The sequence below is a fragment of the Cotesia glomerata genome, linkage group LG5 (assembly GCF_020080835.1).
Source record: "Cotesia glomerata isolate CgM1 linkage group LG5, MPM_Cglom_v2.3, whole genome shotgun sequence".
Taxonomy (NCBI): Eukaryota; Metazoa; Arthropoda; class Insecta; order Hymenoptera; family Braconidae; genus Cotesia; species Cotesia glomerata.
In genome coordinates this window covers 27,051,671-27,068,417 of record NC_058162.1, presented here as the reverse complement: position 1 = coordinate 27,068,417, position 16,747 = coordinate 27,051,671, and the positions used below count along the sequence as shown (strand labels likewise).

The following is a 16,747-nucleotide window of genomic DNA, read 5'->3' as shown; positions in this document are numbered from 1 at the left end:
TGTTGTTCGGGAAATCCAATTTGGGCTGGTTGCCTGCCCGGACATGTGTCGTAATCAAAAAATAAGCTCTTTTAGAGTTAAGCGACACATTTTTGGGCCAGTCCGAAGCTGGGATGCCGAAAAATGGGGACTAGAGCACAAAAATTGAACTTTCGGTCTGTCGAAAAAAATAAAATAATAAATTAATGTTTCTCTTGTAGTCGTTAACTAAGTAGCCGTAGTGAGTTCTATGTACTATTACTATGAAGTACTATCGCTAATAAATCAAATACAATGAAATACATTACTAAGTAGAGTGATAGGATAGGGATAGCTGATCAAGCTTTGACGCTCCTCTAAGGACAACTGCAAGCATTTGCCAGACTGATTGCCAGTCCGACTGCCAAAGGGTTGAATCTTTTGTTAAACTAATCGCTGATTGTCCAAAAGATCTTTGAGCTAGTCTTTAAGGAGCGTTTCTGTTTGCTTACTAAATTTATAACAATTATTGTAGTAGGACTAGCATTTTATCGATAATGTAAGATTGTTATAGAAGGGTTGCTTTTTTTGGATTTATGACTCAAATATTGTCACAATAATTTGGATTAATATCAAAGTGATCAAAAAAAAATTATTTTGGAATCAGGATCAAATTTTTACAAGTTTAAAATTATTTTACGGCGAAATTATTGGACCTATGATTAATTTTTGGAATAAAAATTGGTCAGAATTTTATTTTACACAAAAAAATGTCTTAACTCGTTGGAAAAATCAAAATTTTAACTGGAATTTCAAAATTTTCAATTATAATCAAAGGTTCAAATTTTTTTATTGTTATTAAGCTTATTTTAGAAATTACGGCGAAATTATTGGTCCTATTAAAAAACTTTTGAATAAAAGTAGGTCAGAATTTTAGTTTACACAAAAAATGTCTTGATTTTTTGGAAAAAAATATTTTAGCTAAAATTTCAAAATTTTTAATTGTAAGCAAAAGTTCAAATTTTTTTATAGTTATTAATTTAATTTTGTTTGAACGACTTTTGTTTGAAAAAATCTTATAAGACCAATATTTTGATCATAATATTAAAAATTTGAACCGTTTATTAGGAACTGACAAAAAAATTGTTAAAATAGTTTGTGTAGAGATTTTAAATGTCTATAAAAAAGGTTCTTTATCATTTTTTGAAGTAAAAGGAAACTTTATGTTAAATTTTGGACTTTTTTTTGGAAATTTATTAAAATATTTCCAAAATTTCGGTCATATAAATTTTTTTTTCATAATTTTACAAATTTTAAGACTATTTTAATAGATTTGTAAGAAAATTTCGGCCAAAAAAAATTTATTATAATTATTTTTTTATTAATTTTCCAAAAAAGCCAAATTTTTGTCAAATTTAACTTTGACCTTAAATAACTTTTAAAATATTCAATTTATCAAAAAATTATAAGACCTTTTTTATAGAGCGTTCTCTACAAAAAATTTACCAAATTTTTTTGTCCGACTTTTGGTTAATGAGTTGAAAAAAAAAAAAGAAAGAAATAAAATGTAAAAAATCAGAAATTTTGGGTAAAAAAAAATGTGAAAAATCAAAAATTTTGGGTCAAAAAAAAATCAACCCTTAATAGAAGAGAAACTTGTTTAAAAAAAAAAACTAAAATGTCAAAAAAGACCTTCCGATCCGCCCATCAAAATTTCTTCTCGAATTTATTAACCAAAAGGTATTTTATATATTACCAAAGCGCTTAATTATTTCGCTTAATTAATATTAATTATTAAAAAAAAAAACAAAAAAAATAAAAAGAAAAGGTACTTATACAAATATATATTTTTGTTGCGTACCCGTCGTCCAATAAATCAATCATTAAGCAAATTATTCGAGTGACGATGCCTGTCCGTCCTCAAAAAATCTAACAGCAAACATCATCCAATTTCATTTAATTGGCTAATAAATAAATAAGCTATTCAAATATTAAGGAGCGTTTGAATATCAAGTCGAGTTTGAATAAAAAAATAAATTAAAAATCAACCATCTGTCCTGAGCTTATATTTGTTATCAACAAGTGCTTGTATTTACAATTATTATTAATTATAATATTTTAATGCGCGTTTACGTTTGCGTTAATTTTATTCCTTTGGTCATTTTAGTCTTTAATTAATTTATTTAATTAAAAATTACAAGAATAGATTGGCAGATTAAATAATTAAATGACAAGTTAAAGTTAACGCACTCGTCTACGATAAATTGTTGCTACTCGTAAGATTGTTGTTGTTGGAACTCGCGCACTTGTTGCCCTGTGTGAATATTGAGGGTCAATTTGATCGTTCTTGTACTCTATTTTATCGGGGAAGAAAACCTCCTCGATGGAGGGGAGCTTAGGTACGGCTAGATGCTATCAAAAGTCTTGTACTTCTGAAAGAAGTAACCCGAGGGCGGAACCAACTTTTGTACAGTCCAAGTAAATTGGATTAGTTGTCATTGTTGATTTAGAAATCGCTTTTTATCGGCTTTTATTTGGATAGAAATTGCTGCGATTACAAGTTATTTTATTGGAGAATTTTTTTGGAAAAAAAAAATTGCACTCACTCGGGTTCGATCCCTGGACTTCAAGTTTAGTGACGTTTTTTTTAGATTGATTGATTATATGGCTGTAACTCCTAAAATAATAATTTTAGGGAAAAATTATAGGAATAAAATTGTAGCTTAGAAAATTTTCTATAAATAACGTTTTTGTTCTATTGGTCTATCTTCAATATTTTACAAGATATAGATAGTAACTTAAATAAATCCTCAAATACTGAAAAATAAAAAATACAAAAAACAATTATAATAATTTTTTGTATTATAGCAATTAAACACCTATAAAAAAAAAAAAAACAAAAAAAAATACTTTGCCCGAGATTCGAACCCTGTTGCTCTCAGTTGATTATTTACGATTTTTTTACTACGCTACAGTAAATTCAGTGACCTAACGCCTTTTTAAAAATTTTTTTTTTCAATTAGTAGATTTTTGAATTCTCTTTAATAATTTCTAATCTTTTTTATATTTTCTGGCCGTCAAATAAGTAAGCTTATTAATAATTACCGTCAATATTCTTAATATCGCTTAAAAAATTGCCAAATACTCACCGAGTTTAATAAAAGGTTTTTATAAATAAATAAAAAAAAAAACTTGGCCCAGGATTCGAACCCAGAACTTTATATTGAAAAAAAAGTAGCCTAAAAATTTTAATTAAAAAATTACTAGGGTTGTAATTAGTTGTTTTAACCCGAAAAAAATCTTATAATTATCTAAAATTTGTTCTTTAAACCTTAATATAAATAGAGTACAAAGACGGTAAAAAAAAAAAAAAAAAAAACGATTGACAAGAAAAAAAAAAGGCGCGAGTGTTTTGTAAATCGAAAAATACAAAACAAATAATTAAAAATAAGGTATTAATAAAATAATTAATATATATATATAAATATAATAATTATAAAATGTCCGTCGGAGGTCGCTCTGAATTATTAAGTGATATAAGTTACAACGCACCGCAAAATCACTGTAATACGATTCGCTATTAAAAGCTCTATAATTATAACGACTAATTATGAAATATTTATTATTAATTATTAATTATTAATTATAACAAAATGAATGTAACAAATAAATAACGTCATCGATTAAAAATAAATAACCGGCGTCCAGTGGGGAAAAATTTTATTTATTATCGTTAATTAATCAAAATTTAATTACTGAAAGTAGGAAGTTTTAATCACGAAAATTTTTTCCCGCTGGATAATAATAAATATTATTATTATTCATCTTTTATCCGAGTGATAACTGTGAGCCAGGTATCATCTAACGCATTACTGGATCTGAAAAATAATAAATTTTTTTCCGTAATATTAAAGTGCGCTTGAGAGACGAACGGGAAAAAACTAAAAGCAGAAGAAACTCATCAATCTCTATTTCATTTCGTCCGTTAATATTATATTTATTTTATTTATTTATTTTTAGTTAGATATTTTATTAAAATTTTTATTTATTTATATTTTTAAAATTTAATCACGAAATCTAAATTTATCTCGTAAAATTAAACTGCACTAATTAAAATTAACTATGTGACTGCCGTAACTTGTGAACTATAAATCAAATTTTGGTTTATTAAATAATGAATTTTGTTAAATTGCACTGTAATTTCTTAAATATTGACGTTTTTAAAGATATAAGCTCATTTTTAAGTTACACTCATCAAGAGCTTTCATTTGAGTACCTACATGCATTTTTCATATATTTTTCATATATACATATATATGATATATATATAAATATATAAAATATATGAAAAATTGATGTGAGTATTCAAATGAAAGGTCTTGATTAGTGTAACATTAAAATGAGCTTATATCTTTAAAAATGTTAATAATTGACAAGCTACAAGGTACTTTCTTAAATATTGACGTTTTTAAAGATATAAGCTCATTTTGATATTATACACATCCATAGCTTTTATTTGAGTACCCACATGCATTTTTGATATATTTTTCATACATACATATATATGATATATATAAATATATGAAAAGTTGATGTGGGTACTCAAATGAAAGGTCTCGATGAGTGTAACATTAGAATGAGCTTATATCTTTAAAAATGTTAATAATTGACAAGCTACTAGGTCATTTCTTAATTATTGATATTTTTAAAGATATAAGCTCATTTTGATATTACACACATCCAGAGCTTTTATTTGAGTACCCACATGCATTTTTGATATATTTTTCATATATACATATATACATAATATATATAAATATATAAAATATATGAAAAATTGATGTGGGTATTCAAATGAAAGGTCTTGATTAATGTAACATTAAAATGAGCTTATATCTTCAAAAATGTCAATAGTTGACAAAATACAAGGTCATTTCTTAATTATTGATATTTTTAAAGATATAAGCTCATTTTGATATTACACACATCCAGAGCTTTTATTTAAGTACCCACATGCATTTTTTATATATTTTTCATATATACATATATACATAATATATATAAATATATAAAATATATGAAAAATTGATGTGGGTATTCAAATGAAAGGTCTTGATTAATGTAACAATAAAATGAGCTTATATCTCTAAAAATCTAAATTGTTCACAAGATACAAGGTAATTTCTTAATTATGTGCCTAGAGATAAAGCATTGTTGAATGCAACCTAAATTCTTATCATAATAAATTGAATTTTAACATTTAATTCAATGTTTTTATTATTTATTATTGATAAAAATTTTTATTTTTAAATTAATTAAAAAATTAAAATTTTTTACTAAAACTTTCGTTACACCCCTTAAGGTAGAATTTTAAAAATAAAATAAAATTAAAGAGATGTAATTCCAAAGAACAATAAAAACAAATACACTATTAGGATACTCTTAACAGTAATATAATAAAAAGCTCGTAAATGTTATAATGTTGTAATGTTATTGTTAATGTTCCGAAGGGTTGATGTCTGTTGTGTGTTTGGGTAGGAGCGGTCGTGTACCGCGCAGTGGGGCCAAGAGTCGGTCGAGTGTCCGTGAGCCCCAGCGGGGGTTGCACCGGTAAGCTTCAACCCCAAAGTGCTACGTTGTTCGAGCAAGTTCTCGTGTTCTCGCTCGTGTTGACGGTAACCGTAATCCTTAGTCTGTAGTCTCCACACATAGACACACCGACACAAACAACGACATTTGCAGTCTCCACACACAATACTATTGCTATTACTATTACATTATATTATATTATATTATATTATATTGTATTATATTATAGTGTATTATACTGCATCTATACCGGTACCAACACAACAGAGCACACAACGCATAAACTAAACTCAATGAACACCGAACACAATACACACAATGCTTGAATCATAAACAAGAACTTGGCTAGAGTAGAAGTACGGGTGGCAAAAAGTTATCTTCTAATCCGGGATGCATCTCAGACTATCACAACTAAATAATCAGATAAAGACACCTTACCGTGAATTGTTTCACAAGTAATTACACTTGCCTTTCTCGTTATTACTCTTGTTATTGTTTCATACACTGCTAAATGCTCGACGAGTTTAAACACTTATTAAAAAAAAAAAAAAAAAAAAAAAAAAAATACTTTGCCCGAGATTCGAACCCTGTTGCTTCAAATTGATTATTTATGATTTTTTTTACTACGCTACAGTAAATTCAGTGACCTAACGCCTTTTTAAAAAAATTTTTTTTTAATTAGTAGATTTTTAAACCCCTTTAAAAAATTTCTGATTTTTTTTATATTTTCTGGCCGTTAAATACGTAAATTTATTAATAATTAGAGTCAACATCCGTATTGTTGGTTAAAAAATTGCTAAATACTCACAAAGTTCAATAGAACATTTTTTATATTAAAAAAAAAAAAAAAAATACTTTGCCCGAAATTCGAACCCTGTTGCTCCCAGTTAATTATTTAAAAATTTTATACTACGCTACAGTAAACTCAGTGACCTAGCTCCTTTTAAAAAATTTTTTTTTCAATTAGTAAATTTTTGAATTATCTTTAAGAATTTCTGATTTTTTTTTAATTTTCTGGCCACTAAATAGATAAATTTAATATTAATTACAATTAATATCGCTTAAAAAATTGTTAAATACTTACCGAATAATAAAATACTTTTCATGATTAAAAAAAAAAAAAATCCTAGCCCGAGATTCGAACCCTGTTGCTTCCAATTGATTATTTATGATTTTTGTACTACGCTACAGTAAATTCAGTGACCTAACGACTTTTTAGAAAAATTTTTTTTTAATTAGTAGATTTTTAAATTCTCTGTAATAATTTCTGATCTTTTTTTTTATTTTTTGGCCGTTAAATAGGTAAATCTATTAATAATTACAGTCAACATTCTTATTATATCTTAAAAAATTGCTTAATACTCACTGAGATTAATAAAACACTTTTTATAGAAAAAAAAAAAAAAAAAATTGGCCCAAGATTCGAACCCTGTTGCTCCCAGTTAATTATTTAGAAATTTCATACTACGCTACAGTAAATTCAGTGACCTAGCTCCTTTTTAAAGAATTTTTTTTTTAATTACTAGGTTTTTAAATTCTCTTTAATACTTTCTAGTCCTTTTTCAATTTTATGGGCGCGTTCATAAAAAATATCACACAAAACACACAAAACACTAGAAATTACGTAGCTCAAGCATTAAAAGCCTGCCTTAAATTAAACTAAACTCTAACTCTATCTCATAGAATATTAGTGCATAAACTATTAAAAATTTTCTATACTTCCAGTGGGTAAAAACCTTACGGCCGGTAAAATCGCGGCGGGTAACTCGAATTCGGTAGCTCCTAGCAGTAAAGTAACTAATGATAAAATTGAAGAATAACGTTGGATGGTAACCTAGCTCACTAGTTAGAAACTTCTATTAATAACTAAAACTTTCCAAAACCTAACATAGTTTTCACTAGAACTTAGACTTAGCATGACTAACTTTAATTATTATAATAATACTAAAGCGCATGTTAATGATTTTGTCGTAGTTCTAGTGAAAACTCGGCTTAAATAAATTCGCACATTAAAAAAAATTGCGAATTAATTTAAAGCTTAAAAAATAAATAAAAACAAGGTGATCCCTAAGAAGACGACAAAATGGCGAATGAAGAGCCGAAGATGGCGGCAGCTTGCGGCGAGTAATTTACCATACCTAACCTCTGTTTGTTATTGTTATTATTAGTGTTCGAGGATAAAATAATGTTTATATTAAGAAGGAGTCTTCTTATATTATAGAGGGCTCTAATTCCATGGTCGATGTCGAGAGAGATAACAAATCGTCAAGACTATGGGGTTAGGGCAACAGTCTACTTTATATCTGTGTGTGTTTATAGGTATATACGTAGGTAGAAGTTAAGTTGAAGCTAAATGAAGCTAAATAGCCGCTGGTTAGACACATAACAGTCAGTAGCGGAGTCTTGTTATCCGACTAACCTCTGTAAAGTTTACTCAAGTACTTAACTCTAGCTCTAGTTCATAGGGGGTGTCTTTAGTACGAATTCGAGTGACTATAAATGCCGAATCGACAAAATACCTTATATTTATATTTATATTTAAATAATAGTCTTTATATTTATAAGCTTGTTGTAGGTATTTATTTTTGTAGGACTCAATAATTTTTTGCTTTCTTTCAGGAGATTTTTTCTTTTTGTAGTTTCTTCTCTTTAGAGTAGCTTAGACGTACCAGTGTTATTATTATTATTATTATTAAGATATTTATTATTGACGACGATTCTAGAGTGGTTTTAGTATAGAATTTTTATCCGAGTCGCGTAGACTAGTCTTAAGAAATTTTAATTAATTTTTATAATTGGTGAGTTGAAAAAAAAAATTTAACTATGGAAGTATTAAATTTTGCCGTTTTTTGATATTTAATTCAATTAAAAATTTTTTTAATAGTTATAAAGTGATTTAGAACCTTAAAATATGAATTTTTAATCAAAATTAATTATTACACTGATTATTTATTATAACTTTTTATAAAAATACAAATTTTTCAATTTTTTGCTGTTTAATTCAATTAAAAATTTTTTAACACTCATAAAGTGGTTTAAAACGCTAAATTATGAATTTTTAATTGAAATTCATTGAAAATTAATTATTACAATGAGTATTTATTATAAATTTTTAAAAAAGTAGTCTAAAATTAAAAATTTTGCAGTTTTTCGGTAGAAAATTGTCTTTAAAACTTTCTAAAGTTTTTAAAAATGGGAGAAAAAATTTTTTTTAGTGTTTTAATTATAAATTTTCAATGAAAATTTTATTTTAATTGATTTTTCTGTAGAAACTTTTACAAAATAATCTAAAATAAAGAATTTTGTCTTTTTTTCAATAAGAAAAATTTGTAAAGTTTTTAAATAGGCTAAAAAAAATTTTTTTTCAGTGTTTTAATGATAAATTTTCAATGAAAATTTTATTTTAATAAATTAATCTGCAGAAACTTTTATAAAATAATCTAAAATAAAGAATTTTGTCGTATTTTTCTGTAAAATTCCCTAAAAAAATTTTTAAAGTCTTAAAAAATGACAAAAATATTTTTTAAATTTCTAAAAAATGAATTTAAAACCTTTTAAAGTCTAAGAATATGGGAAAAAAATTTTTTTAGTGTCTTAATTATAAAATTTCACTAAAAATTCCCTTTTAAATTGATTATTCTGCAAAAACTTTTACAAAATAATAAAAAATAAAGAATTTTGTAGTTTTTTCATAAAATATACCCTAGAAAATTTTTAAAAGTCTTGAAATTTGCAAAAGAAAAAGTTGCTTTGGTATTTTAATTTTAAATTTTTAATAAAAATCCCATAAAATTTCTTTCTGATTGATTATTCCGCAAAAACTGTAACAAAAAATCAATAATTTCATTTTTTCCCAAAAAAAATCTGCAATAGAACTTTTAAAATTTAAAAAAAAAAATAAAAATTACTCTATTAATCCCCATTTTAATCAATAACAGCAATTAACTACCCAGTGTAGTAAATTTATTTAAAAATATACAAAAAAAAAAAAATAAACTTGAATCAAGTAGAAAAATTCTTAAATTAATTAAATTGACTTGATGCAAGACAATAAAACTCTTAAAATTAATTTTCTTCGATAAAAAATATTTCTTTTTCAATCAAAAAGCGGCACTATTAAAAAAGAAAATTTAAAAATTTTTTTTAACTCTAAAAAATAAATTTTTCAACTCACTATAAACTAATTGGTAGCTTAGGCTGACCTGTAATTCATGAACAGAACCTTAAAATTTTCAGTGCCACCCGGAATACTTGACTTGCACTAACCTTTTAACCATGTGTTGCTTCGCCTGTCCCTCCAAAAAGCACCTTCTGCACCCTCGACGTCAAAAAGGGCTCCCTTAAGTTAAAACTTGTCTTGTAAGAGCGAGCGTCCCTTATCGGCAAAACCGATAAATTTCCGGGTGTCGGATAACTGTCCGAGTTTTATGAGGATTCGATCGGTCAAGTGGTTTTATTTAGCGAATAGAAGACAAGTAAAGTAGCAGAGAGAGAAAGAGCGGCCAAGTTTTCCCATCGGTTTCTATATAGTAACCAACCCCCGATTGGTTTTACGTCAGCTGGAAATTCACTCGGAATAGATGAACTCTTGGCCTACATAGTGCGTCTTAAAGTTTCCCCAAATTTCTTGTCAATCTCTTACTCCCACCCTTACGCCGATTCGCCGATCGTTAATTTATGATATGAGCAATCTAATCGTTAATCGGGAGATTTGTCGGCTTAAATGGCCCGACTGGCGGGTTAAATTTGTCATTTATAACCAAGAGGTTATTATTTTCGGCGATCCATTGTAGGTATTTTCGGACGCAATGTCTGGACCGAATTGTCTACATCTGTCCTCATGCTTGATTAATTACCGGTATTTATAGTCATTTCGGTGAGTAATGCCTGCTGATGTTAATTATACGGACCGGTAAATCCATTTTATCCATTTTATTCACTTTAGTAGCTTTATTTTTGCTTTGTTTATTATTTATTATGTCGAAAGTGCAAAAAACTTTGCCCCGGAGGGGGGCGTGTCTTCCTGGAGAACAATCGAGAAAACAGGAATCCCATTGTTAGATAAATTTATCCTCTTGTTTATTTTTTAAGAAATTTTACAACATTTTTTTACTTTTAAGGGATAAATTTATAAAAATTTGTTATTTATTTTTAAAAAATTTTTTTAATGACCCAAAATTAGGAATTTATGTTTGTTTTTAATTAAAAATTTTAAAATAGAAAAAAAAATGGTTTTTTTTAATAAATTTTAAGTGTAAATTTTTATTTAGAATTTTTTTAAGCTCACTAAATTAATCAATAATTTATTTTTGGTGAAAATTTACTTCAAATAAGTAAAAAAATCTCTAAAATACTTTCTAGATCCTTAAAACACAACAAAAAAATTTTTTAGTGTCCTAGGATCTTAATTATCCTTAAAATTGATTAAAACTCGTGAAATTTACAATTTTTATTTTAAAAAAATAGTAATTTTCTTAAAAAAATTGTTAATTTTTAATGAAAAAAAAAGAAATTCTTAAATTTTTATATAAAAATTTGTATTACTTTTTTTTTATCAGAAATTTGTTTATTTAATTTTTTAAAAATTTTTTAAATGACCCTCAAGAATTTTTTTTTAATTAAAAATTCCTGAAAAATTTTAAAATAGAAAAAAAAATGTTTTTTTTATAAATTTAAAGTGTAAATATTTATTTAAAATTTTTTTAAACTCACAAAATTAATCAATAATTTTATTTTTGGTGAAAATTTATTTAAAATAAGTAAAAAATTAAAATTTTTGCCATTTTTTGGTAAAAAAACTCCCTAAAATACTTTTTAGATCCTTAAAACACAATAAAAAAAATTTTTTAATGTCTTTATGTCTAAATTATCCTTAAAAAATTAATAATTTCCTTAATAAATTGTAAATTTTACATAAAAAAAAATAAATTCTTTATTTTGGGTTGTTAAAAAATTAAAAAAGAAATGAATTCATAAATTTTTATTACTTTTTTTTTATCAGAAATTTGTTTATTTAATTTTTTAAAAATTTTTTAAATGACCCTCAAGAATTTTCTTTTTATATAAAATTTACTTAAAAATTTTTAAATAGAAAAAAAAATGTTTTTTTATAAATTTAAAGTGTAAATTTTTATTTAGAATTTTTTTAAGCTCACAAAATTAACCAATAATTTATTTTTAGTAAAAATTTATTTGAAATAAGTAAAAAATTAAAATTTTCGCTATTTTTTGCTAAAAAAACTCTCTTAAATACTTTTTAGATCCTTAAAATACAACAAAAAATTTTTTTAGTGTCCTCGAATTAAAATTATTCTTAAAATTTATTAAAACTCTTGAAATTTACAATTTTTATTAAAAAAAAATAAATAAATTCCTTGAAAAATTGTAAATTTTACATTAAAAAAAAAAAATAAATTTTTAATTTTACAATTTAAAAAAAAAAAAAAATAATAATTTCCTTAAAAAATTGTAAATTTTACATAAAAAAAAAAAAATCCTTAATTTTGGGTTAAAAAATTTTATAAAAATAAATTTCTAAATTTCTAATAAAATTAATTACTATTAAAGTTGATAAAAAATAAATTTTAATTTAATTTATTAAATTTTAAGTTTCTTTTCATTCCTTAAATTTTAATTACAAAATAAAATAAGTTTTTTAATAAATAAAAATACCGCGAAGCAACACATTGGATTAATTTCCAAAAATTGTCATTAAAAAATAATAAAAAATTAGTCAAGTCAATTATTCTCGAGTAAAACTCCGACCCGGACTAATATCGAGCAATTGTGAACAAAAATTTTGTGTTTCAGTGGACCTAACCAACGGACAACTCACACCAAACAACAACACGCCCTTGCTAACGCAAGCTCTCTCTGGTAGGTTAAAAACACATGGTTTTATTTTATTTGTAAATTTATTTGCGATCCGAAATTTCATAAAAGATGAAAATAAAAAAGTAAAAAAAAGATTCTTGAACTTGCGGTCTTTGTTCTACGGCTCGGGTACGGATGGAGTCTAGTCCTGCCTTTCGCAATCTCCTCTCAAATAAATCAAACTTTTGAATCGCGTCCCAGCTCCTCGGGCGCCCAAACTTTGTAACCGTTTGCTATTGTCGAGAGTTTAAAAGCTGAATGGGTTTTTAGATTGTACGCCTGCCTCCGCTCGGTTTGTCATCATCCTCCTCTCCTCCTCTTCTTTTCCTAGTTTCTCATCGAGCTCCGCTGCCCTTTCTCTCTCTGGAACTCTTTTATCGCTACTTTAAAACTTCAATTCAACTCAATCGTGGATGAATCCCGAAATCGCACAACTCAGTCTTCGGCTACCGGTGATTAAAATCCCTTTCTGGGGTATTCTGGGTTGCCTTTCTTTAAAGATCAGCTTTCGGGGTCAATGCGTTAAGGCGGGCCAGGGTTACAGCTTTTTTTAGGGAAAAAGTCGCTATTTTAGGGAAATTATGAAATTTTATGAAAATTAAAGTTCCTAGAGTGACAAAATTTCATTAATAAAATTTATTATATTCTATGAATTTTATAAGAATAAAATAATTCATAGAATTTAGAAAATTTCATAAAAAAAAATCTTTTTTATGAATTTTATGAAATTAAAAGTTTTTGTATAAAGAAAATTTCATTAAAGGATTTACGAAATTCTGAGAATTTTATTAAAATGAAGAAAATTCATAGAATTTAGAAAATTTCATAAAAAAAAATTTTTATGAAATTCTGAGAATTTTATGAAATTAATAAAATTCATAGAATTTAGAAAATTTCATAAAAAAAAAATTTTGTATGAAATTTTGAGAATTTTATGAAAAAATTGATGAAATTCTGAGAATTTTATGAAAAAGAAAAAATTCATAGAATTTAGAGAAATTTTATGAAAAAAAAAATTTTTATAAAATTCTGACAATTTTATGAAAATTAATGAATTTGTAGAATTTTATGAAATTAAAAATTCTTGCATAAAGAAAATTTCATTTAGAAAATTGATGAAATTCTGAGAATTTTATTAAAATGAAAGAATTTATAGAATTTAGAAAATTTCATAAAGAAAGAATTTTTTATGAAATTCTAAAAATTTTATGAAAATGAATAAATTCGTCGAATTTTATAAAATCAAAAATTCTTGTATATTAAAAATTTCATTAGAAAATTGATGAAATTCTGAGAATTTTATGAAAAAATTCATATAATTTAGAAAATTTCATGAAAAAAGAATTTTTTATGAAATTCGGAGAATTTTATGAAAAAATTCATAGAATTTTATAAAATTAAAAGTTCTTGCATAAAGAAAATTTGATTAAAAAATTGATAAAATTCTGAAAATTTTCTTAAAATGAAAAAATTCATAGAATTTATGAAATTTCATAAGTGATCAAAATGAATTTTTTATAAAATTCAGAGAATTTTATGAAAATAAAAATTCTTAGTTAAAGAAAATTTCATAATAAAAATTAATAAAATTCTAAGAATTTTGTGAAAATGAAGAAAATTTTTAGAATTTAGAAAATTTCACGAAAAAATTCATAATAAATTTTTTATAAAGAATTCTATGAAATTTTCTGAATTTTTTGAAATTTATAATACTCAAAAATTTCATAAAAAATATGAGAATTAATGAACTTATGAAATATTATTAATATTTATGAAATTCAATCTTTATTTTTAAATTCAGGAACTTTTAAGAAATAAATCAAAAATTAATAAATTTACGGCCTTGATAAAATTCATAAAATTTCAAAAAAAAAAAAGAAAAGATGAAGAGCAAGAATAAAGACCCCAAGAAAATTTCCCAAAAAAAAAATAAAAAAAGCTGCATGGATTTCAAAAGTAACTGAACTAACACCTGGCTAATATATAAAAAATAAAAAAAAATCCTTTTGTTGAATGTAAGTTGATATAAAATAATTTTCAGTGATGAACAACTACCAAGCAGCACAGGCCGGGTATCAGCCAGCCTCTCCACACGGGGCAGGAGGCCACGGGGGGCCTCAGGGCCGATCATTTCCCGCGGCCAACTCTCCTGGGCCAATAGACATGTACAGTTCGAGCGCAGCAGCCGCAGTAGCAGCCGCAGCTGCGGATTCAGCCGTCGCCAGCTATGTCCAGGCTGCAAATAGTCCGCAGCCCCCTACAACCGCGTTTCCCGCGATCGCAGTATCTCGCGCCCCGCTCAACTACAGTCCCGTAAGTTTTGCCTGACCCAAAAGCTACTTTACCATCCTCTGGTAAAATTACTATTTTTATTATTATTATTATTTACTAACATTACTAACTGTACTAGCCTGTGTTGTGTTACATCTTTACGGCAGACAGAATTATTTAATAAATAATTAATTTTTAAGACTCTAATTTTAATAGTCTCTTCTGTTTCAGGGTCCACTGATACCGGCGGCGTTTACTAATGGCTACCATTGAGCCTTGTTAAGACCTAATAACAAGTAGGTAATTTTTTTTTTTATTCGACTTATAACTAGAGGAATTTTTTTTTTAAGTCTCAGTGATTTAATGCTTGAAAATTTATGAGATTTCATAAAATTCTATGAATTTTATGAATTTCTATAAAGTTTAAAAGATTCTTTAAAACTGAAAGAATTTCATAAATTCAAAAAATTTTGTTAATTTAAAAAAAATTTCATTAACTTCATTTAATTCTGTACATATCATGAAATTCTAAGAATTTCATAAAATTCTGAAAATTTTATTCAAATAAATTCCTAAAAATTCTCGGAATTTCATGAAAGTTTCTTTAAATTCCTAAAATTCTTAGAACCCCATAAAATTCTTTAAATTCTTAGAATTCTATAAAATTCCTGGAATTCTTAGAATACTTAAAATTCTATAAAATTCCGAGAATTCTATAAAATTTCTAGAATTCTTAAAATTCTTAGAATTCCATGAAATTTTTAAAATTCTTACAATTCCTAGAATTCTCTAAAATTCCTTGATTTTTTAGAATTACATGAAATTCTTGGACTTTCTAGAATTCTTAGAATTCTTAGAATTTCATAAAATTCTTAGAATTTCTAGAATTCTTAGAATTCCCAAAATTCGTAGAATTCCTAGAATTTCATAAAATTCTCAGAATTTCATAAAATTCTTAGAATTCTTAAAATTCTTAGAATTCTATAAAATTCCTTGATTTCTTAGAATTACATAAAATTCTTGGAATTTCTAGAATTCTTAAAATTTCTAGAATTCTTAGAATTTCATAAAGTTCTTAGAATCCCATAAAATTCTTAGAATTCCTAGAATTCTAAGAATTCTTAGAATTTCATAAAATTCTTAGAATTCCATAAAATTTTTAGAATTCTTAGAATTCTTAGAATTCCTAGAATTCTTAGAATTCCCAATAAACCTCAATAAAATTCATAAATTTCACAATCTTCTCCTAAATCTCTGAAAAAAATTCCTCTCGACTTTACTAAAAGCATCTTAAAATTTTTACAACCTCAAAACCACTCCTAATTAAAAAAATTTTTTTTTTCCAGGATGGACGAGAGGGCACTGCGCTATACCATCACTAACGGCACGATAAATGTGAACGCCTTGTAAATTTGTGAGCTGGCTTCTGGACGACTGGAATTTTTATTTAATTATAAAACCACATAATAAATAATTACCCATCATTATTATTACTACAACTAAAATAACAATTACTATTATAAAATATAAATTAATACAATAACATACAATGATAATTAAAAATACAATTATAATTATTATACATTATATATATATATACATAATATGAACAACAAAAATATATATATAATATAAATATATATATATATATATATATATATATATATATATATATATATATATATATATATATATATATATATATATATATATATATATATATATATATATATACATAAATGTATATTGGTATTGATACTATTATTGGGGTGACTAATCGAAGGTTATTATCCATTCAGGCGTTACCTAAGAAATCGGGGCGTCCAGAAGCTAATTGATCTATTTATAACAATAATAACAATAATTATAATAACAATAATAATAATTATAATAATAATAATAATAAGCACAGGCACTACACACTACACTGGCGACACGGGGGTCAGATTGACCGAGACTGCATTAAAATTATTTATTAACAACTAACAACAACAACAACAACAATAATAATAATAATAATAATAATAATAATAATAATAATAATAAATCTAAAACA

General features: G+C 25.4%; 1 protein-coding gene across 6 annotated transcripts in view; it reads left to right on the top strand.

The window, feature by feature from the left end:
• Positions 1-14,979, top strand: part of LOC123264899 (RNA-binding protein Musashi homolog Rbp6) — a 348,561-nt gene extending 333,582 nt beyond the window's left edge. For 5 of the 6 annotated variants that reach the window (XM_044728425.1, XM_044728424.1, XM_044728422.1 and 2 more), the window contains 3 exons: positions 12,358-12,423; positions 14,462-14,733; positions 14,923-14,979. In XM_044728425.1, the coding sequence (XP_044584360.1) occupies positions 12,358-12,423; positions 14,462-14,733; positions 14,923-14,964 (380 nt within the window). In that variant the 3' untranslated portion in view covers positions 14,965-14,979. The remainder of the gene's footprint in view (positions 1-12,357; positions 12,424-14,461; positions 14,734-14,922) is intronic. The other variant, XM_044728423.1, reaches the window with a different exon arrangement.
• Positions 14,980-16,747: the final 1,768 nt, after the last annotated feature.